Source organism: Kryptolebias marmoratus, linkage group LG1 (assembly GCF_001649575.2).
Source record: "Kryptolebias marmoratus isolate JLee-2015 linkage group LG1, ASM164957v2, whole genome shotgun sequence".
Lineage (NCBI taxonomy): Eukaryota > Metazoa > Chordata > Actinopteri > Cyprinodontiformes > Rivulidae > Kryptolebias > Kryptolebias marmoratus.
Genome location: NC_051430.1, coordinates 22,485,356 through 22,507,767, shown reverse-complemented (window position 1 = coordinate 22,507,767; position 22,412 = coordinate 22,485,356). Strand labels below are relative to the sequence as shown.

The following is a 22,412-nucleotide window of genomic DNA, read 5'->3' as shown; positions in this document are numbered from 1 at the left end:
TGTCAGTGCCATTTTATTACAACTATTCTGATGATGCTACATTCTTATTTTTCTTCAAAAGCAGATCTACAAGCCTTCTATGGATGAATTCAATAGAGACCTCCAGTCTTTCAAAGACTACTAGAATTTACAGAATCCTTTGACTTGTTTATGGCATTAGCTTGTTAAAGCTTTGGATTGTACTTGTGTATATTAATGTAAGTACAATTTTTGATACCATTTCACAATGTTAGGTTAATGGTAACTCTTAAATTGTGCCTAGGTGTGAAAGTGTGAATGGTTGTTTGTCTCTATGTGGCCCTGCGACCTGTCTAGGGTGTCCCCCCGCCTTTCACACAGTGACTGCTGGAGACAGGCACCAGCTCCCCGTGACCCAGAATGGAGAAGCGGGTAAAAGAACATGGATGGATGGAACTAACACGGCTTTCCAAAAAGCACTGGTTTTATCTCTTCAGTCCCATAAACTTCTCTTGGAAACTGTGGGCCTTGCTAGCTTGCATTTTTGGTGAATTTCTGTTTGTTTTTAGTGTTTTTCTGTCAGTATTGTTTCCCTCCTGGGTCTTCTTCCCATTATGATTCAAAATGTAACAGGTGGTGAGATCAAAAAGTGAGCTTGGAGTTCAGCTTGAATGATTTTGGATGATTTCATTGGCTCTTTTTCAACCACCACACTATCCAGGCGGTTGCATTTCTTGTGTCCACATCCTGGGAGGTTGGCTACAGACCCATGAACCTTGTACCTTTTTTATAACCTTTGCAGCTGTGGTCAGAGGAACATGAAGCTACTTGGAGATGATCTTGTAGCCTTACATGTAACATGAATATCTATAATTGTCTTTCTGAGCTCCTCAGACAGCTCTCACCTTTACTTTCTCCATGTTCAGTGCAGTGATCACAATGATACCAAACTACCCAATGGCTGTTTGTTCCTTTTAAGTAAGTTAAATAGTTGATGAAAAGCTTGAAGGCTGTGATACTAATTAAGGTCAAACACTTAGTTTGAAACATGACTACAGTGCAAGGATTGTTAATTTCTTTAAGGTTACCAACAAATCTGTTCATACAGGGTGGATCTGGAGACTTTTTTTCCTTATAGTTGGAAAGGGGCGGCATGAGGTTGCAGCAGGGCAGCAGAATGTTTTGTTGCAGGAAAAGTCTTACTTTTGCACTTCAATCGATGTATTAAGATTATTTGCCTCTGACTACAAATTGCTTACTTATTAATTACTTAGCTGAATGCTATTTGCCTGTAACTTACAATTTTTTTTAACTCAGATTAGATAAAGACACAGTCAGTTGTCTTTGTCAAACAATTGTATTGGCACTTTGATGGTCGGGGAACGGTCTCTCCTGTGGAAATTCATAGGTTTGTTGGCAGGTAAAGCCATTTTGAAAATCAAGGGTGTGTGCAAATTCTAAATCAGTGAGTTACGTCAGTGATTTAAGTTCTGTGGAGATCTCCTTAACTTTAAACATTGTGCAAAATGTACAAAACTATACAAACTAGTCTAAAAATTGGGAGGCAGCAGGGGTGGTATGATATTTTTTCCAGCCCACAGAACCACCACTGTGTCCATTCTGTTTTAGCAAGTCTTTGTAAAAAAAACAACAAATCATTTCTTTTGACATTTTTTGTTTGCTCTACCACATCCTAGAGGCATGCATTTGTAATCTGAATCACTTTTCAGGAGAAATGAAGCGCTGTTTCCGTGAGGGGGAGGCAACGTCTGCAGGTGTGAAGTCCTGTGGAATAATCCCCCCAAAATATCGTTCTTAACTCTCTGTGTGTTGCTGCTTTTCAGAGTTGAGTGTGTAAATAAAACATACACCAGTTTATTGTGTGATTACTCCATCTCATACTGGGTGTTTTTCCACTCAGTGTTGCCACATTTGGATCCGATCAAACCACATTTTCGTTATTGTGCTGCCCGCCGATGTTCTGCTGCTCAGTCTGGAGGGGGGTGTGGACACGCTAATGTGTGTGTGTGTGTGTGTGTGTGTGTGTAAGAGAGAGGGAGAAGGAGAGGCTGCGCGCGCGCGCGCGCGTGTGTGTGTGTGTGTGTGTGTGTGTGTTTGGATAGAGTGTGGCAGAGAGCGCGAGCTCCGGGCTTGGCGCAGGCACCGGTCCGGGAGGAGAACGGAGCGTCGTTGCGACACAGCGGCAGCATGGCTTCGTCTCACGGCAGGAGCGACCTGCGCTTCGCCGACTGGATGGCAAGTTTACCGCAGAGCATGCACACCGTCCCGCTCACCAACATGGCAATCCCCGGTAGGTGCTTCTGCTTTTTACGTGCCACAAAAAAAAAAAAGGAAACAATGCGCGGAGATGGAGATGGGGAGGAGGGGGCGGGGGGGAGAGCGTCCATTTGTTTTCAGCCCGAAAATGACATTCTGTGCGTTTAAAGGCTGTGCCAACTTTGGTGTCAATTAATGCAACTTAATTAGCCAATAGGACGGCGCGATTTGTACCTGTGCATCACCAGAACAAAGGGTAAGACCTGTTGCGCAACATCAGAAGTGCCATCTGTATCCGTCCACCTTCACCTTATGTCTCGTGGCTATAAATAGCTGCTGCTTTACCGTCCGTGGAGGTAGGAGAGGCACAGATTATAGAATCACTGCTGTTTTTTTTTTTTTTTTGTCTAATCAGAGTGCTTGTACCGGGGTGGTGCCCAAAGGGGATGGGAGGACAGTGTTGGATGAGTTCAATGTGTGCACTCAGATGATGGTAGGAAATGAGCTGTTAGACCTTTTAGCCAATCAGTGCGCAGGTCTCTTCAACTTCATTCAAATTAGAAATGCTGGTTGTAAAGCCCATTGCCTGATCTGACTGAAGAAATGACTTGGAAAGCAGCCAGTTAATTCAATATCTGCATGCCCTGCGATTAAGCACACCTCCACATGATAAAGAGCGTTCATCCCCCCCTCAGTGTCTAATCCTTCCCTTTCTCTTCACATTTTTTTCTTCCTCTTTCTCCATCTCACTTTCACTCTTCCTCCCTCTCTCTCTCTGCTTCTCCTAAAAATAAATTGCCTGCTGGTTTCAAGGTGGGCATTGTGGAATAAGTCAGATGTAGATGGTGCTCATTGTCCAATGAGGCGTGGCATTTTACCAGCACTGACCACAGCTACTAATGCATGAATATATTTATAAAAATAAATGAACCCTCCTGGTTTTGTCCCTGCACTAACTGAGGACTGAGACGGCATCATTTGCTGAATCACTTGGAATGTGTTATGTTGGTTGTCCATCCAAGCCAAGGCAGCATGAGAACATATTCTGTCCAAATTAATTAGGTATCCCTACTTCAATGGTCCTGCCACATGCAAGTCCTCTATTTGGATACACATTCTAAAACAATATTCTCTCAATTTTCCCACCTTCTTGTGTGTGCTTGTACACATTTGGCGTCCTGTTTGCCAAGATAAATCCCTTCTAAATCCTCAGAAAATTTTTACCAGAGCTTATTTTAGCAGGAACCACGTGTTCCGACTGCTATGTACTTCTGATTTCATTCAAACGCCTGTCTCATGTCACATTCTTTTGTCTCATCTCAGAATGCAGCATTATAAGCCTCAGTTTTAGCAGGAATACGACTAAGATGTGGGAGAATAACATAAATAATAATAAACTTGAAGATTTTTGTTCTTTGATCTCCAGGATTTGGGTGGGAAAAACATGCTGTTCAGTTCTCCACATACAAGTGTTGCTGCCTGTAACTTACTGATGATATTTTTTTTCTATTTCAAAAGGCATTGCACCAGTCACACAGCATGATCTCAGGATAAATGGTTCTGTAGAATGCTAATCTGAACTCACTGTATTCCCAGAATTGCACAGTTATGTGAAAAGCACTTGTTTGTGAAAACCCTGTTTTTTTTTATTCTTTAGGCCTTGTGCAGTCAGACATTTTTTGCAGAGGAGGAAAATACTGTATATGGCTTTATGAAACATTACAGTATCTTTTCAGAGTAGCAGCAGTGTTTGCATGCCAAATGTGCTGCTGCGATTACCTCTAACCTGTATTTTTCTGTCGATAGTTTTAAAAACAGGTCAGCACTGACGCTGAAATTTAGAGGACATCCTCCTCTGTCTGTCTATAGGTTGTCTTTTTTTTTGTTTTTGTTGTTGCAGGTGCAAAAAAACCAAAATAATCAATTTTCAAATGACACACTCAGAAGCTTACGAGGTTAATAGACAAATGGATAATCACTTGAGACAATAATTGAGCCTGCGGTGGCGGCAGACAGTAATGGTGAAATACCAGTTAATCTCAATGTGACCTGCGGTAGCTCCATACACAGAATGATAAAACGTGTGCAAATACTCCAAGGAATTAGTTTACATGCAAAGAAAATGTAATATAAATTATGCACATTGCACACACTTCTCTACATTTTCTTTGCATTATTAAAATACTTCATATTAAAAGGTGAATTGTTACTGAACAAGAAAGCCTTGATTTCTAATTCTTATTATTTTTATTTATTTACTTATTTTTGATGGATTGGTCAGTTGATTGATGGAATCATTAAACATATTTTTTTGCACAGGTGACAAATGACCTCTTAATTTACTACGTCCTGTGTTTTTAAGTCTTTTTGCAGCACAGGGCTCAGTCTAAGTGCTGTGATAAAACAGGGTGCATGATTTTAAAAAGCCTGTTTCATTGCTTGGCAATGTGGCAAAAGTGAATGTCAGTTTTAAGTCTTGTGTCGTGGAAATCTCTCTTTTTAGGAACTGCCTGGCAGAGGTTCACTCTAATTTTACCTCAGTTTTTGTCACTCAGCCTCTCCCTCACACATTGAGGCTTTTTTTCTTCTTCTTCTCTACTTTTTTTCTAGGCTTCATAATTTCATTTGACCGTGAAGAGCTGCTGATAGCTTCAAAAGAAAACAACAAAACACCATCTTCTTGTTCTGGTTGCACAATAACAAAAAGCCTCCCTCTGAGCTTTAGATTATTCATTTATTTTTGCACTTTGTGGCAGATAAACAACATTACATCACCAAAGTGAGTCTTGCTACACATCATGTAAACACTTGCCATTTCATCAGTTTGTAGGCTTTAACTCTTGCATGTCCAATGTTGATCTAATAACACTGATGTATTAATACAAAAGAATATTCAAAACCATGCCAACTTATTCTTAAATTTAATTTAAAGTCAGTGGAAGAAGCACAGAGAAAAACCAAGGTCTTTCTAATTGACTCTGTCAGTGAGTCCCAGTAATCAATAGATAAAGTGATTAAAACATATATTTATTATTTCCTGTTCCTTTAGACAGCAAAAATGAGTTTTATAATTCAGTAAACTTCAATAAAACTCATGGTGTTTTACCAGTCTGTGTAATCAGGTCAGGAAATGTCAGAAAAACAAGGTTTAAAATAGAAATAAACTAAATATACAGATAGAAATAAATACCAGTTCTTGGCAAGAAAAAGTCATGGCGAAAGCTCATTTGTAATACGTTATTAGGACAGACCAAGAAAGAGGATTTATCAATTTTGTCATCAGGATCAGATCCAGCTGATTTAAAATAGTGTGAAAAGCAGAGTCCAAAGACACCAGTGACTCATTTGTCACCTGGAGGAGAGCTGACTCAGTGCTGTTGTGAAAATTGATTGCAAATTGTCCTGAAATATGAGCAGAGCTGTGAAAGAGCAGCTTTTTTTTTCTAGAGCCACACATAAAAAAATTGAGCTTTGAGTTGGGCTGATGTTGAGCAGAGACTGATTGAGATTGAGCTTTTTTTAAATCTGAGGGCTGCTTAGAGCGTAAGTATTGACCAGTAAGTTGTTATTTAGATAACTGCATATTTTCCAGAGTGTTGTATAATGCTCTGAGTCATGACACAGTGCAGGTATACTGGTTGTCATATTTATTATATAATATCTATAGATATCTTCAGAATTATACCTCTGTTTTCACCTGTCCAATTTTTTTGTGAGAAATGGACGTTAGTATTTATACATCATTTTGCTTTGGGCACACATGCAGCTTTGGCTTCACCCTGTGACAGCCTATGAAGTCTCAACTCAGAAGAATTATGGCAGGTCTACTGAGGCTGGAATGATGACCGTAAAAGGAAAGAAGATCTAGTTGTAGTTGATGAACAATGGGAGACATTAAAACGACGAATGGCTAGGAAGAGAGAAAGATTTACTATTTTCTGTACCCCATGGCTGGCCATTGGGGGACATGGGATGCCATTTTTCTGGAGCTATTACTAACTAGATCTGCTGCAGACTGCCTGAATGCACATTTTTCTGGCTGAGTCTGTCAGGAAATGGTGTTCAAAAGATGTGAATTTGTTTCCGCCTGCAGTGATTGGACGAAAAATGTGCCAGAGTTTTACAAATGAAACAGAACATTGTGTTTTATGAATGTAACAATATTCAGATAATTGTGCACTAACTGCTGTTCATAAACTGAATTCACACACACTTCTACAATTTTACAAAACCACTAACTTGTAAATAAAGGTGCACATGATAAAATGTGACATCCGGTGGTGAAGTGGCAGAATGCAGCTAACTGAGCATCCCTTATTTAGATGCATTCTCAATAATCCAGGTAAAAAAATCTAACAAGGTTGAGTCAGGTCTTCTGGACGATTACTTCTTAGATGAAATCTAATTACCATCTGAGTTATTAGAAACACATCACATGTTTTCATTTTGGCTAGTTTAAAGTTGCACTGAATAACATTTGATCACCGGGGGTCAGAAAACATCCAAAATAGAGTAGAAATTTTCCTAGTTTATGTTTTGTTTCATTCTAGAATCTGTTTTATTACATTTTTATGACAAAAGGGGTAAACATATCAAGCCTTTCTTTTCTTTTTGTTTTGCTTTTAGCTTTTTTTAAGCTGGGAATTTGCTCAAAGGGATAAAGATATCGAAGTTTAGGAAACAAATATGCCTTTGAGTGGCGGGCAAAGGGTGAAGGGTAAATTAAATTAAACCTTGGTGGAAATGGAAACAAACCATTGGTCCTCCAGGTTTGCTGTGACAAGGAAGACTAATTCAGAACTTTTAAATGTACATACTTCATATTTTTATAGCCCATTTTTAAAAAGTATAATACAGACATAATTTATAAGATAAGTAAAAAAATGGGCTTTATAATAATTTATTATAAAGTAAAAAATGTTTACCATTCAAAAACAGTATAAACAGTATAAAAATTGTATATTTTTTTCTAAATACATTTTATGTGTAGCAATGTCATTTAGAGGCCAGAAAATAGATAAAAGCCACTTATAAACTAACAATGCAGCATTTTAATATCAATTCCAAAGAACTGAGATAAAAAAGTGATAAAAAGGTGTGCATATTACAGATGTTGTATGAATATACCCCAAAATGGGTCAGTGTGGTATACCTTTCATATATCCTGCCTTTTTGCAGTTTTTGAAGTCTGGACACTAACCTTAAATTTGCACCTTTTTACTTTGCCTTCAGTTGTTTAAGCTGTGGAAACACTGTTGTTTCTTTCTCTTTTTTTCTTTTTTTTATGTTTTACAAAAAATACCTGCCTGATATGAAAGGTGTCATAGTCAAGATTATAATAAATCACAATAAATACATGAATAAAATTTCCTCATTTCTAAGTTGCAAGTAAATCAAGATTTCTTTTGAAATTGGAAGAAATGGTTCAGTTTGAATTCCCTGCAGGCTCTTTTTGTCTTTTCCCTCTGAGATAATTGAGTTGAGAGGAGAAGTGCACTCGATTCTAGGAGTCAAATAATAACAGTAAAATAATTCAGCCTCATCAGAACGGCATGAACTTTACATGTTTGCACGCTGCTACAGAAGCAAAATGGAAAAGGGGGGGAAAGGAGTCGAGCAAAGGGAACAGACATCTGAAGAATAGATGGCTGCAGAATGACAATGAAATCATCTGATAAATCCAACAGGGGAAATGTAGAGGAGAATTGATGAGAATACTGCAGATATAGCTATCATCTTGTAACGTTTACCTAATCTGCATCCTGTCACTTTTCATTCCTTTCCCATTTTCTGCTCTCCTCTCCTCAACAGCCCAAAATAGACCCAGAAAATGGTCCAGTGTGAGCAGCAGCGCTCTTTCCCTGAAAATGAACACAAACCACCAGTTGTCCTTCCTAAATGCTCTGCTCTCACTCAGGGAGAATGACTCAGTTAACACAGGTCAATTCTGCAGGGAAACAGTCATCACTGGCACCACCTTCATCAACACAACCATCATCATCAATAAGTGGCTCACTTTGTCTCAAGTTGTTTTAACCTTTTTTGTCTCCTTTTAGTGCTCTGTCTCTCTCTCTTATTTTAGACACAGTGTCTTCATGTGTAACCGACATGAGAGTTCATGTAGCTGATTGTCAGTGAAAAATAGATCCCATATTCTACCATTTTGCGCCGCTATCAGGCTGCTGTAATAATGTTTCACCGCCGCCAAAGGTGAAAGGTTATAATGCTTTTGCCCTTATCTGTGTGTTTCTTTGTCTGTAGTAGTACAAAAATACCTCGTGGATCAGAATATAACATTTATTGAAACCCTCAGAAAGTGCTCATTGGATGTACATCTACTACTGATTAACTTTTGCAGTCAAAACCATCCAATATGGCTGCTAACACAGAAAAGGCTGTGACACAGCCAATTTAACAGACTTTGAGCTCAAAGTCGGTGTGGTTGTTGCTGAGAGGCATTCCCAACACATACTTAAAGCACTTACTGATCCCCAGGAGATCTGTTTTTAAAACTTTGCTTCTAACAGTTGGAGTGAACTGTGTCTGTTAGAAAAATATCTCCTGACCCACTGGACAGATTTTAATGAAACTTTCAGGAAAGAATCATTGGGTTGACATCTACAACGTATTACCTTTTGGACTCAGCCCAATTCAATATGGCCACCACAGCACAAAAATAACCTTTTCCTTAAAAAAAAAGTTCATATTTCTGATGGGTTTTTTTCCTTACAGCAGCAGTGCTTACTGTTTGACTCTACACAAACATTCATCATAGCTATAACTAGATATCATCTTTGGTTAGATTTCTAGAAAATATGAGATAATTACAAACTAATTTATTTGCTTATTATTGAGGTCTGCATGAGTCAATAATCATATTAAACCTTATTTTTTTCACTTCTCTTTCACACCCCCATCTTGTCCTAATGGGCCTTTGCTTTTTGTTAAATAAGCGTTTGGCAATAGTGATGGCCCATTAGCAGCTGTGGAGCAGTTTCTTTTAAAGGAGAAAATAACTGCTTTCGGTGTGGAATTTGTAACTGTGTAGACTGTTTACATCTGCAGAAAGGAGCATTACACTGAAGAAAAGGAAAACTGTCATGTTACCGTTTTTATTAGCATAAAACTTGCAGTTTAAAGTGGTAATTTTACACATTTTGACACATTATAAAATTAATACCTCGCACTTAAGACTTTGCACTAGATTAAGTGAATTTTATGTCAGTCTTGTCCTGAACTCAAACTTGATTTTGTTGGACTGCAGGTCCCACATCTCTGCACAACCTTTCTGCAGATGCTTACAGATGTTCTGCAAACTCTGTCAAATATTTGGCCCTTCCGGGTTGTCAGTGTCTTGGGTTGTCCTGTGAGACTGTTTCTCTCTGCAGTATTGTGTCAGCCACTGGCTATTTATTTTAACACACGTACACACGGCAGTTCTTACCAATCTACAAACAAGATTCATAAGTTTGGCTTTGGTGTTCAGCTTTTTAGAATGCAAATATATATGTTTGGTTGCACGATTTTCAGAGGCTAATGACGTTTTAGATCAGTTGCACATTTTTTATAAAGAATCAGCAAAAAATAAGAAGGTTTGTGCAGAATTTTGGCATTTGGTCCTTTGTTATTACTAGTTATAACAGAAATGCTGAAGCAAATTGAAGACTCAGCATTCCTTGATTGATGGAATTATGGCTATATTGATCAAACCCTGAAAATAACATTATATGCAATCTTGGGATAGCTTGCATGATCTGTTAGCATAAGTGTGTTTGGAAGTCGGCTGGCTTTGGAGGCCATCTTGATTTGGGTTGACTTCAAAAGTTAATCAGTTGTAAATGTACATTCAGAGACTGTTTTCTGAAAGTTTCATGAAAATTCATCCAGTGGTTTATGAGATATTTTGCTAACAAACAGACAGAGGTGATTTCAGTAGCTAATGGCAAAGTTTAAAACACAGATCAGTTAGTGCCCCCCCCCCCCCCNACAAGTTGCTTTTTAGTGATAAATGATATTAAATTAAATTTGAGAGACTTTCAGATCAAAGGAGAAAACCGTAACAAAACGTTCTCTTTTAAGAGAAGGCAAGCTCTATATTTCTCTGTGGTTTCTAAGAATCTTTTTTACTGCATTCATGAAGAAAATACCTCTGGTGAGGAGTGTTAATAATTTTTTGAAGCACATTGTTTTACTCTTTATACACAACCTCTGAGCCAGAACCAAATCATCAGATGCAGCTGCTGCAGCTGGTTAAGGTCACTCTGTGCTCCACTCTGACCCTGGTGGTGCGACTCAGCCAGCAGTGATGCGGTTTGCCACCCTGCCCCAGGATTCAGCTGTCCACACTGCTTATGGTCACTCTTTGAGCCGACTGTGAGGACCTGGAACTGGTGTTTAGATCGTTGAAGGTCAGCTCGGGTTGTGTGTCAGCGTGCTGGTGGAAGGTAGTGGTGGGGAGGAGGGGCTTTGTTTGTCGGAAAAGTGATGAAATTCAATGAAGAGACAGCAGTGATTTGCAGTGACAAGGACAGGATGAACTAATTTGTATAATTTGTGCACATCAACTATGTGAAGCGTGCATGACAGGACGGCAACCTTCACATTTAACTAAGAGCGTTCACCTTTGATCGAATTCAAGGAAATGCTCAAGCTTCACCAAAGACTGCATTCATTTTTGACAAACTGCATCTATTTCATGAACAGCAGTTCTCAAAGTTTGTCTTTTATTTATTTTTTTATGCTTTTTTATTATATTCCTGTTGCACGTTAAAGATACTAAAATGTGACATTTCAAAGATTTAATTGTATTAATATTTCCAGAGATGGTTCTAGTTGATTCCCACTTTATACCAGTGGTTCCCAAAGTTGTGGCTTATCCCCACTGTGGATCAACATCAAGTTGCTAATTAGAAAAATTGCATTTCAGGACAACAATGGTGTGAATGTTGAACCAGCAACATAGAATCAAATTCTTTTTCCCATAATTCTTATGAGAGACAAAATGTCCTGTTATTAATCAATAATAATTGTTTTTTATCCCTCCTTTAATTTGCCTAATTGTAATTTTTGCACACTTTAATCAAAGGTAGTCAGAGTCTCAAGTTTCTGTGTTACTTTGTGTGAAAAGTCGAAAAGTTTGGAAGCCAATGCTTTATACTGTAGATAATAATGAGGAATGTTTGAGCAACATAACGTCATATCTGTCTATTCAAATGTATTTGAACATAAACAGACATTTAGTATTTTTTGTCTGTTTATTATTCTGTCATGTCAATCCAAAACTCAAAAGGATTTACGACTCAATATAAAAATTTATGATTCTGTTATAACTGAATGGCTGATTAAATATCTTGGACCTTCTTTGTGCTCCATGAAAATCGATCTGGAATAAGTACAGTTTACTAGAAAGGGACTAACAGGAATTGATTTCCATGTTGTTGTTTTACCATTGATTTCAAATGAAAAGAGGAAAGAACTTGCGATCATTTCTCAGATGGTTAGATAACTTCTAAGAATCCAGATCTGCTAAGTGCTTTTTTATTGAAAGAACAGCAGATCTAACAAATACTGTAGGTGCATTTAGAAAGCAAACACTTAGAACTCAGGAAGTGCTTTAGTGGCATTCTCAGACATTTCAGAGTTGAGATGTGGAGACTACAGCAGATTACAGCTCTGTGTGGTGTGTTGACCAGATGTTCACCTTATTTTTTTAACATGCACAAATTACAGTCCTGAGTATGTTAATTTCCATTAATTTCAAGATTTCTAGACATAGAGAATAGCTGCTCTTAGCTTTAAAAGAATATCTAAAGTCTGAAGCACAGAAAATCTATACGTCTGAAATTATGAGAAAGCCTAATCTGTCACAGTTTACTTCTTAATCAACAATTTCTGCACAAACCACAAGTGGATCTGTACAGTTTCTTTATTGAAACTGAAAAATAAAGTATATATTTTCATGAACCAAATAATTTTGAAGTGTCTTGGCAACGAGAGAGAAAAGGGCAAGATATAGAGATAAAAGAGGTAACCCTGCAACAATCTTTTATAAAGCAGTACATACACTTTATCTTAATGTCTCAAGATTACACAGAGAAAAGTAGCCGCAACTACAGAGCTCTGGTTCTATAATCTGAGACAAAAATACAGACCTACAACCTGATTTTATGCTAATAATAATAATAATAATAATAATAATAATAATAATAAAAAAATAGCAGTTTGTCTTATATAGTTTACATACATACATAGATTTTGCTGCATGGATGTCAAGATGAAGAAGAGAATAAAGAATGATTACTCAAACAATACTGCATCTGTCTTCTACAAAGCAAAATGACTATTTTTAAAAGAAACTAATGTCATTCAGTAAAACTAGTAGTACTGTATTAACTTTAAAACTGTAAAACATTTGAAGCAAATTAAAAAGAAACCTACCTGAAACCATTAAGCGGTTGTAATTGACGTAGGATTTAACATAGTAAAACTCTTTCCAGTGGTGGGCGCCTGGACCTCAGAATTAAGTAAAATAAGGTGTATGAAAAACATTAATTCATTAAAAACAGTTATATAATTTTGAGCCAGTAAACCTTTTGAAAGACCAGCCTTTGTATAGAGAACGTTGGATTTTTGTGATTGGTTTAATTGACTTCAATAAGATGTACTCTATCACACACTTTTATGATTTCTTTTATTTTCACATCAAATTTAGGGAACTTTTTAGTGTTCAATAAAATCTGGGAAAAGTATTGAGTTTTTAATCATTTTAAACAGCATTTTCTTCTCTTCCAGTTGGTTCGTATCAGTGTTATTTAATTATTAAACATAATGAAACAAAATCAGAATGACCAGAACCACTCATCTGGAAAATAAGGCTTCAGTGTTTGGGGCAAAACAACATATTTTTTGATAAGAAATTTTTTGTCAAGCTGTTGTTTCTAAATTTACAAGTGAAGCAGCTTTCATGCTAACAGACTTTAATGAAGGTTATTAAAAGGCAAACTAAGCTGTATGAAGAACAAATGGCAATTCAAGAACAGCTAAACCAGAAAAAAATAGATATACTTCATCAATAAAAGAGAAAGGCACAGAACTGCTGTCTTATTTTATTTCTGAGAGACATGATGGACGAAGTGTTGCTTCAGCTCAAGAGGTCAGAGTTCACGTTTTTGGGTCTGTGATCTTTTACTGATGCTGTTATTCAGATATTTGTTTCCATGGTGCCGTGCTGTGCTCCTGTGCTGACCCCTTTCTTTCAGCAGAAATAAAACATGCAGCTGCCGCTACCTGAATGCTCAACATTTGTTGTTCCCCTCAGGTTCCCATGATTCCTTCAGTTTCTACATCGACGAGGCATCTCCGGTGGGCCCTGAGCAGCCAGAGACGGTACAGAACTTCGTTTCTGTTTTCGGCACAGTAGCCAAGAAGCTAATGAGAAAGTGGTTGGCTACGCAGACGATGAACTTCACCAGCCAACTGGAGGCTGGGATCCGCTTCTTTGACCTGCGCATCTCCACCAAGCCCCGCGACCCCGACAACGAGCTGTACTTCGCCCACGGGCTCTTCAGTGCCACGGTCAGCAGAGAGCACCCAGTTTTTAATGTTTTTTGATGCAATGACTGTTTAGTGATGCTTGTGGTTGCTAAGTGATGTTATTACATTTTTATACATTGCGCGGCAGCTTATTTAACTGTTTGTTTTTTTTCAAGTGGAGTTAGAGAGCTTGATCATGCAACATACTTTAGAGAGTTCAAGTACAAAGTCACAGTTGTTCGTGCATCTGGATTTTGGTGCCATTATGTCAGTGAAGTTCATGTGTTTGTGTCTAGGTACGAGAAGGCCTCGAGCAGATCAGTAGTTTCCTGTCAGCACATGCCAAAGAAGTCGTTTTCCTGGATTTCAACCACTTCTACGGCGTGCAGAACTTGCACAATGAAAAACTGGTGGCCATGTTGAAAGAGGTGTTTGGAGAGAAACTCTGTCCAGTTGTTTTCGCTCAGGAGGTACAAATACATTTAACTTTTAACAGGAAGTAGAATTATGAGCATGTTATGTCCCTGAAAATGTCACGTTAGCCGCTCGTCTTATTATCGCTCACAACTGAGGGTGTGCATGTGTGTTTGATGAGCAAAATATCTCATGAGCCACTACACAGATGTACATCCCCAACTTGTTATCGTTTGAGGTCAACTTGGTTTAAAATGGCCACCACAGCTAATCAGCCTTAAAAAAAAAATACAAAACTGGCGATGACTCAGTCAGTTTTACACAGACAAGGTTTAACAAAAATGGCTGTCATTTCCCAACATATCTTAATTTAAAACTCGAGCATGAAAGGCGGTGGGTGGGTGCTTCAAGGAATGTTAGGCTTTTTAATTTGTTTTAGGCACCTTTTAGAACTACCTTTCTCAAACATAAAAAACAGGTAAAAAATATTTTATTTTTTTCCTAGCTCTGCACAGAAGACATTTTGGATTTTAATCACTTTAGATACTTCATGATGGACATCTCTATTCATAGTTCAGTTTTTTTCACTCCAGACTTCTTTCTTCTACATAGAATGCAAGTAAAGAAAAAACATCTTAATCTCAGATTTGCTTCTGTTGTGTAGCTTCCCCATCCATTTCTTTTGCCCACCACCACCCCTCCCTTCTGTGGGTTTGAAAACTGTAAAGGGAGTAATCAGTCAAAAACTCATCAGCTCCTTAACAACTCGCATGTCATAAGTCATAGATCACAGTCTCCCTTCAGTGGCTAGATGAGTGAGAATAAAGTAAACAGAAGGGGAAAAGCCAACAGAGACGTAAAGATTCATAAAAATAGTAATTTTAAGAGCTGCAGGGACATGTGAAGTGGTGTTTAATTTTAGAAAAAGTAAATGACTGGAATCCTTTTTTTCCTCCACTGGTACTAAATCCCATTTTCTTCCCCTCTGGCCCCCTCACCACATGTGGAAGACTTTGTACTCCACCATTTCTTTGTCGTCTTCTTATCTCACTCTTACTCCCTCGTTCCAATGAGCTTCAAAAGGGATTTTAATCTTGATTTCCACATTAAAAACCAAAGTCAAAACATCTAAGACTTCATTTTGCCCCCTCTTCAAACAAGAACTTGGCTACAGACCTTAGCGCATCACAAAAACAAAAAACTGTTGAATCATTTATTAGAATTCGCTTAAGTGTCAAATGTGACGTCGGCGTACACATTTAATGTTTATACAAGCCAATCTTAAGAGAAGCCGTTTTATTAAAATGTGAAACAATAAACTGCTGTATATGCATGTACAAGTACTTCAACTTCTTCAAAAACAAAAATCTTGTGTGATCTGTTAGTGCTCGAAACATTGTATTTTAACTCAATATCTGCAAAACTGACTGAGTTATAGTAATTTTTGTTTCTATTAAAACTGATTAGCTGTGGTGGCCATACTGAATTAGGTTGGTAATCAGCTGTAGATGTACATCCAGTGATAAACTTTAGAAAACTTCATTTGAATCCATCTAGCGGTTCATGAGATATTTTCTTGACAGGCAAATGAACAGACTCAGGCATTACATGAACATGTTATAAAACATTAAGCACAAAAATGGAACATTCATATAATATTCTTCAACATACACACAAACATTGCACAACCTTTTTCCTTATGCCATGGGGTGCACAGCACTGGTTCTATTTTTAATACATATTTTCTGAAACTAATGTTTTTTTGAGCATTTTATTTCCTGTTTATGAGATAAGAGTTTTCAAGACAGCTTAAAAGCTTATTAGAGCTTGCTCTCCACTCTCTGTCCTCACTCAGGTGACTCTGAAGTATCTGTGGGAGAAGGAGTACCAGGTGCTTGTTTTCTACCACCACCCCATGGCGCTGGAAGTGCCCTTCCTGTGGCCTGGTCAGATGATGCCGGCTCCGTGGGCCAACACCACCGACCCCGAGAAGTTGGTTCAGTTTCTGCAGGCATCTGTAACTGATCGCAGGTTTGTTGGTGCACAGGTTCTGTGGGGTTGAATGGGACAAAACCTTTCTCTCCTGTCGTGGCATCATCAGTATTTTACTTCCAATTTTTAAATCGTCTGTAATCTGTTGTTTTGACAAGATTTATATTTAAGTGTTTAAGGTCTTGTATTTAACATCTTCCTTTGCTGTAAGATCATTTCCAGCCCTTATTCTTTGTATTTCATGAGCTTACTGCTACAAGTAAGAGATTGGGAACGTGTTCAAGCTTGAATTAAGTAAATGCAATTTATTGTATGAAAATAATTATTATTAAAAGCCTAGCACTGCCTAGCCTAGACTTGGAGTTTATGTTTCGAATGCCACTCAGTTGTAACTACACCAAATTTTAACTTAGTATATGTATGTTATGGCCTTTTGTGTGTATTATAAGTTCAGTTGGCTGTGGTGTCCATCTTGAATTGGGTTAACTCTATAAGGTAATCAGTTGTAGATGTACACGGAATAATAACTTTGTGCAAGTTTCATTAAAATTTGTCAGTTTTTTAATTATATGTTTTGGTAATAGACACATACATGGACAAAAATATTATCACCCACTTTTGCCTTGTGGTTGGCATGCAAAAATATTGCAGCAATGTTTAAAAATTACTTGTGTATTAAACCATTAGTACTTTTCATGGGCAATTTATTGTAATAAATTTAAAGTAAGTTTTTTTATTTCTTGTATGCAGGAAGACTGTACAGAAAGAAGGTGTCTTATATGAATATTTAAACCACACAATGACAAGAAATTCTAGCAAAAGAGAGTGTAAAGGTTTGACCTGTTCCTTGCAGGAGGAAGGGGACATTCTTCGTCTCCCAGGTGGTTCTGACACCAAAGGCGAGCACTGTGATGAAGGGCGTGGCCAGCGGACTGAGGGAGACAATCACAGAAAGGTGCATGCTCCTGATAGACACAAAAAATAAGCTTTTTCTAATGCTCATGTGGAGTTTGACAATCAACATGCAAATTTTCTAGGTTTATCACACTCTGTGATGCAGAAAATTAGTCATCTTACCCAAAGGCACTTCAGGACCAAAATTGTTGCATCACCTCAGGTGAACGAGGCCTCTGAAGTGACATTCTTTACACATTCACCACAAAAAAATTAACGAGTGTGTGCACGTGTAGCTGCTCACTAAAAATAAAAAACTTGTGCCTGCTACCGTGGCATTTAATAACTCATTCAAGATGCATGCTGGTTACTACAGGTGCCTCTAGGCTTTGGCACTGACCTCGTTTATAAGGTGTCCTCATTCATGCGTCCTCAGGATTTTTTTTTTTATCCCAGATTTACCCTCAACTTTATCTGTGTTCGCTCCCTCTTAATATCACCAGTTTGTTAAAAGCCTCAGCAGCAAAACCATCAATTTTCCTGGCATGAATTATTCATTTGATAATTCCACTATCTTCCATTCTCACCAGGCGTTCAGCTACTTTGATGTAGGCATCCTTCGAAGTTCCAAGCCTTTATTTTGCCACACAAACTGCCAGTTGTGGGACTCAGTCTTACACGAAACCAGGCAAGCATGAAGGGGAGAAGGCTGGGAGAATTTCTCTCATGTGAAACGTTGTGGGGCCAGGCATCTGCAGGGATGATGCTCTTCCCTGTTGCTCGCCTCACATGAACATGTCCAGAGAGTGTTCAGAGTGCCCTTCTCGCACTCAGACACCAGCTGTAAGAAGGACACAGCCAGACATCACATGCTGCGTCACTGAGATCTTTTATCACAGCGCGCCCTTCTCCGCGCTAAACCAGTCGACCATGAATCATCCTGTCTTCAGTCTTTTTTACTACCCCAATTCCGATAAAGTCGGGACACTCTCATAAACCCATTTTTTATTCATAATGTAACATAGTACACAAATCTAATGTTTAAACTAAGAAATTGTACCAATTTTAAATTTGATGTTAGCAACACATCTCAGAAAGATGGGATGGGGCCATGTTTACTTGTGTAAAGCATCTCCTTTTCTTTTAAAACAGTCCAGGTCTAGGTAAACGTCTAGGAACTGAGGAGAGCAGCTGATGGAGTTTTTGGAGGGGAATGTTGTCCCATTCTTATCTGATGTAGGATTCTAGGATTGTTCAACAATCCTTGGTCTTCTTTGCTTGGATTTTTTTGTTTCAATTGGTGACAATTCCGGACTACAGGCAGGCCACTTCAGCTCCTCGGACTCTTCTACTATGAACCATGCTGTTGTAATGGATGGAGTATGTGAGTCAGCATTGTCTTGCTGAAACATGCAAGGCCTTCTCTGAAAAAGTATAAAATTTTAATATACTTTTTTGCATTGATGGTGCCTTTCCAGATGTATATGCTGCACATGCCATAGGCACTAATGCACCCCCATACCATCAGAGAGGCAGGCTTTTGAACTGTGTGCTGACAACAGAGTTGATGCTTCCTTTTTTCTTTAGTATGGAGGATTTAGAGTCTGTGGTTTCCAAAAACAATTTAAAATTTTGATTTGTCTGACCGCAGAACAAGTCTATTGTAAATTAGTTCTGGTCCAGAGAAGATGCCAGTGTTCCTGGATGGTGTTTACTTATGGCTTCTATGCATGATGGAGCTTTAACCTGAGCATGTTAAGGCTGCCTTTAGGCCCAGGCCGTCTTTGACAAATTGGTCTGTGATCTCAGTGGGATTTTCCTGGTTTAATAAAAGTTAAATAAATAAAAATCTGCATTTGTGGATGGCACAGCAAACTGTGTTTACTGACAATAATATGTGGAAGTTCCTGAACCCATGCAGTGATATACGTAACAGAATCAGACCTGTTTTTTTTTAATGCAGTACTGACAGAGGGCCCAAAGATCATGAGCATGTAGTACTAACTTTCTGCCTTGCACAAAGACTTCTTCAGATTCTTTAATACCTTTGATGATGTTATTGACTTTAGATGATGGAATTCCCAAAGTCTTTCCAATTTTTTGTTGAAGAAAATTATTCTGAAATTGTTCCACTATTTTTAAACGCAGTTTTTCATAGACTGCTGAACCTCTGCCCATTTTTACTTTTGAGAGATTCTGCTTATCTAAATTCTTATTTTATACCCAGTTCTCTTACTGACTTGTTGTCAATTAGTCTGATTAGCTGCAAAATGCTCTTACAGCTTTTTGTTGTTCATGTTTCATCTTTTTGAGATGTGACGCTGCCATAAAATTTAAAATGACCTCCTGTTTTCCAAAAAATTGAACATTTTTTTTAGTTTAAACATTTGATATATTTACTATATTCCACTGTGAACAAAATATGGGTCTTTGAGATGTGCAAATCATTGTATTCTTTTTTAATTTACATTTTACACAACGTCCCACCTCTGTGCTCCTCCCACAAACATAACGTTCTGTGTTTGTAAATCCTGGCTACTTCACAGGGCATTACCGGGCATGATGCAGTGGATCAGATCGCAACGACCCGGGGAGAGCGGCATCAACATCATTACAGCGGATTTTGTCGAGCTCGGAGAGTTCATCAGTGCCGTCATCAGTCTCAACTACCATCACCTGGATGAAGACGATGACGATGCGACCTGAGAGGCCACAGTGGGGCGTCAGAGAGCGCAGTTTCCGCCCAGAGCAGGCGGAGTGGTTAGGTCTGGGCTCTCACCCTTTTTCTCTTTGGCATTTATTTAAGGAGGGAAGCTGCATGCTTCCTTTCACTTTATTTAGGGCTATAGTGGACTGAGAGGGGCTGAGAAGATATTTGTTGAAACCGGTAAAAATAAAACAGTGATGTTAGGTTGGAGCACTAAGAGAATGAGGTTTGTTTGTTTCTTGTTTTGGGGGCGTAAAAAACTTTTCTTGTTTTCCAGGTTTGTTGCTCATTTTCTGCTGTAAAAAATACCTGCTTTTCACTGATCAAATGCACTGTTCAAACACAGATTCCTTAGGGCATAATAACGCTCTACTAATTGTACCTTTACACAAGTCTTAATATTATAGTGATAGTAACAGTTTGTTCGAGGATGTTTAAATAAGTAATGTATGTGTAACTGAAACTAGTGGCTGGTGTACGTAGCTTGCTTTTCTATGTCTGGTTTAGAAAATCAGTCCAAGTGAATTCTTTTTTTATGTCCTTTTCAAACAATATGCATCCCCAGTCAGAACCCTGCGGGTGTTTTTTTTTTTTTTCTTTCTTAAAACACCTCCAGCAGCTTGAATGCAGTGTGTGTTTAAAATGTGTTGTTGCAATGTGTTTATTCATTACAGAAACAAGAAATAAGCTATCACCCCCTCCAGTTTCACTCAGTAATGGCCTCAACTGAAGTCAGATTGCATTTATCAGGCAGTCCTATATGAGAGCGTGGATTGATTGATTTTAAGCATCGATTCACTGATTCAAAACCACAAAAGGAAGAGAAAGAGAGGGAGAGCAAGAGTGCAGCTTGGCTAGCTGTTGGAAAAGCAGCAGTCATGTTATTACATACGTATTCTATTCGTCTGCCCTTTACAGTAATTGTCACATTTATGGTACGTTCGAAAACACAAGACAAGCATCAGCTCTCACTGTAGGAAATGCACTAAATGCAGCCATCCGTTCCTAATGGTTACCACAAAGCATTCATTGTACTATGTGGTGGTTTCTGAGTCGTGACAGCAAAGTGCGAAAATATATTATATTTGGGCACAAGAGTGTAATCGTTTCACCGTCTTTCTCTCCTTTACTGGTAGCTTGCCCTCTCTGTGTTTGTTTGGACTTGCCGCTCTAGTGCAACGCATATGAGTCATCATGAGATGCATCGTCGTGTCTTTCATAATAACAGGTGATAAAACTTCTTAATTTACTTCAAGTGTTTAAAGGATAAACATGACGGGTCAGGGAGTGTAAATGTCACCAATAAATGTACAGATATAATCTAATTGTAGCTCTTTAATGGAGATTACATGTTTCTAAATCCCCCAATTTATCTTGTGTAAGTGCTGAACCAGCACAATTCTGCACCCGTCATTCTTATTTTTATTTTGGTGCTTTTATGTTAGTGTTGATATCATAAAGCGTATTAAAATAACTCTTAAAGAAATGGGAGGAAAGATTTTGCTTGTTATGCAGGAAAAAGAAATCTCATATGTGTCAAATATCCCCACTCCTTATGATTAATGTGCCATTTTCTGTACAGAATGTATTCTGCCAGGGTGTTGTGGTCAAGTTTAGTATTGTGAGACAAAATTTAAAAAAAAAAAAAAAATCTGTGAATGTATGTGTTCTGTGAGTAACTTTCTAAAACTCTCCTCTGAGTGACTGAGTTTCAGCCTGGAAGTCATGACGCTTTCACTTTTGTGTGATTCCATGTCAAATGTTTTATATTGTGGAGCGTTTCTACAGTCTGGAAATGCAAATAGTGCACTGCCAGCAACATGTAAATTCAGTTCTAACTACAAGTCCTTCACATTTATTTAACTTGTACCTTAAGTGAGCTACCAAACTGCTCTTGTTTTTCAAATGTGTGTGTTTTCCACTTTCGTGCATGAAAGAAAAAGTTTCTACAAATACTGATTGCTGTACATCAATAGGATCCATTGTCATTTTGCATATTTCCCTGTACAGCATGTGTGCATTTAAAATGGAAATATTTCTTCCCTTTAAGACAAATAAAACATAAATTTATTTTTTACTTGTTGCACTGCCACAACCTGCTCCCCTAAACCACATAAATATGAAGGTCGCAAATTGTGTTGTGTCTTCCCTGGTCCAAACTGTTGTCATTGCACTTGTTTTCTGATGTGAAAAGAGTCCTTTGCTGTTGTAAAACTCCAAACCATTTTGCTCAAATTAAAGTGACTCTGTTCTAAGTGGAAAACAGCCCATCAAATAAAGCTTCTTTGCCTTTGAGTTGAAGTGTTGAAGTGTCATTGTATGAATACATGCTGTCTGTGACTGTAACAGTAAAGCAGGGAATTAATTTAAAGTGCCAAAGGCAGACCTTAAGCTAACCTACAAGAATCTGTCAAAGTGTCTGTGTGGAAAAAAGTGTCCCAAAATCATCTGTTTCCACTTTGATAAGCATGGAGAGCATGGTCAGCTGCACCTGGGCTGACCTTACAGAGTTTGTGTTTCAGAAGCAGTCAAGTGTTGAAAAGTAAAACCTATGTTAGCTCTAAAAGACGTATTAACCATTAGTCTGGTTACTTATAGTTAGTACCTTACCAGACATTAGTTACAGAGCAGTGAGTAT

General features: G+C 38.2%; 1 protein-coding gene across 1 annotated transcript; it reads left to right on the top strand.

The window, feature by feature from the left end:
* Positions 1-338: 338 nt before the first annotated feature.
* Positions 339-22,075, top strand: plcxd3 (phosphatidylinositol-specific phospholipase C, X domain containing 3). Its single transcript, XM_017431269.3, has 6 exons — positions 339-2,269; positions 13,553-13,809; positions 14,064-14,237; positions 16,037-16,212; positions 17,027-17,128; positions 19,614-22,075. Exons 1-6 carry the CDS (start codon positions 2,167-2,169, stop codon positions 19,771-19,773), a joined length of 972 nt encoding a protein of 323 aa, XP_017286758.1. The 5' UTR covers positions 339-2,166; the 3' UTR covers positions 19,774-22,075.
* The last annotated feature ends 337 nt before the right edge of the window (positions 22,076-22,412 follow it).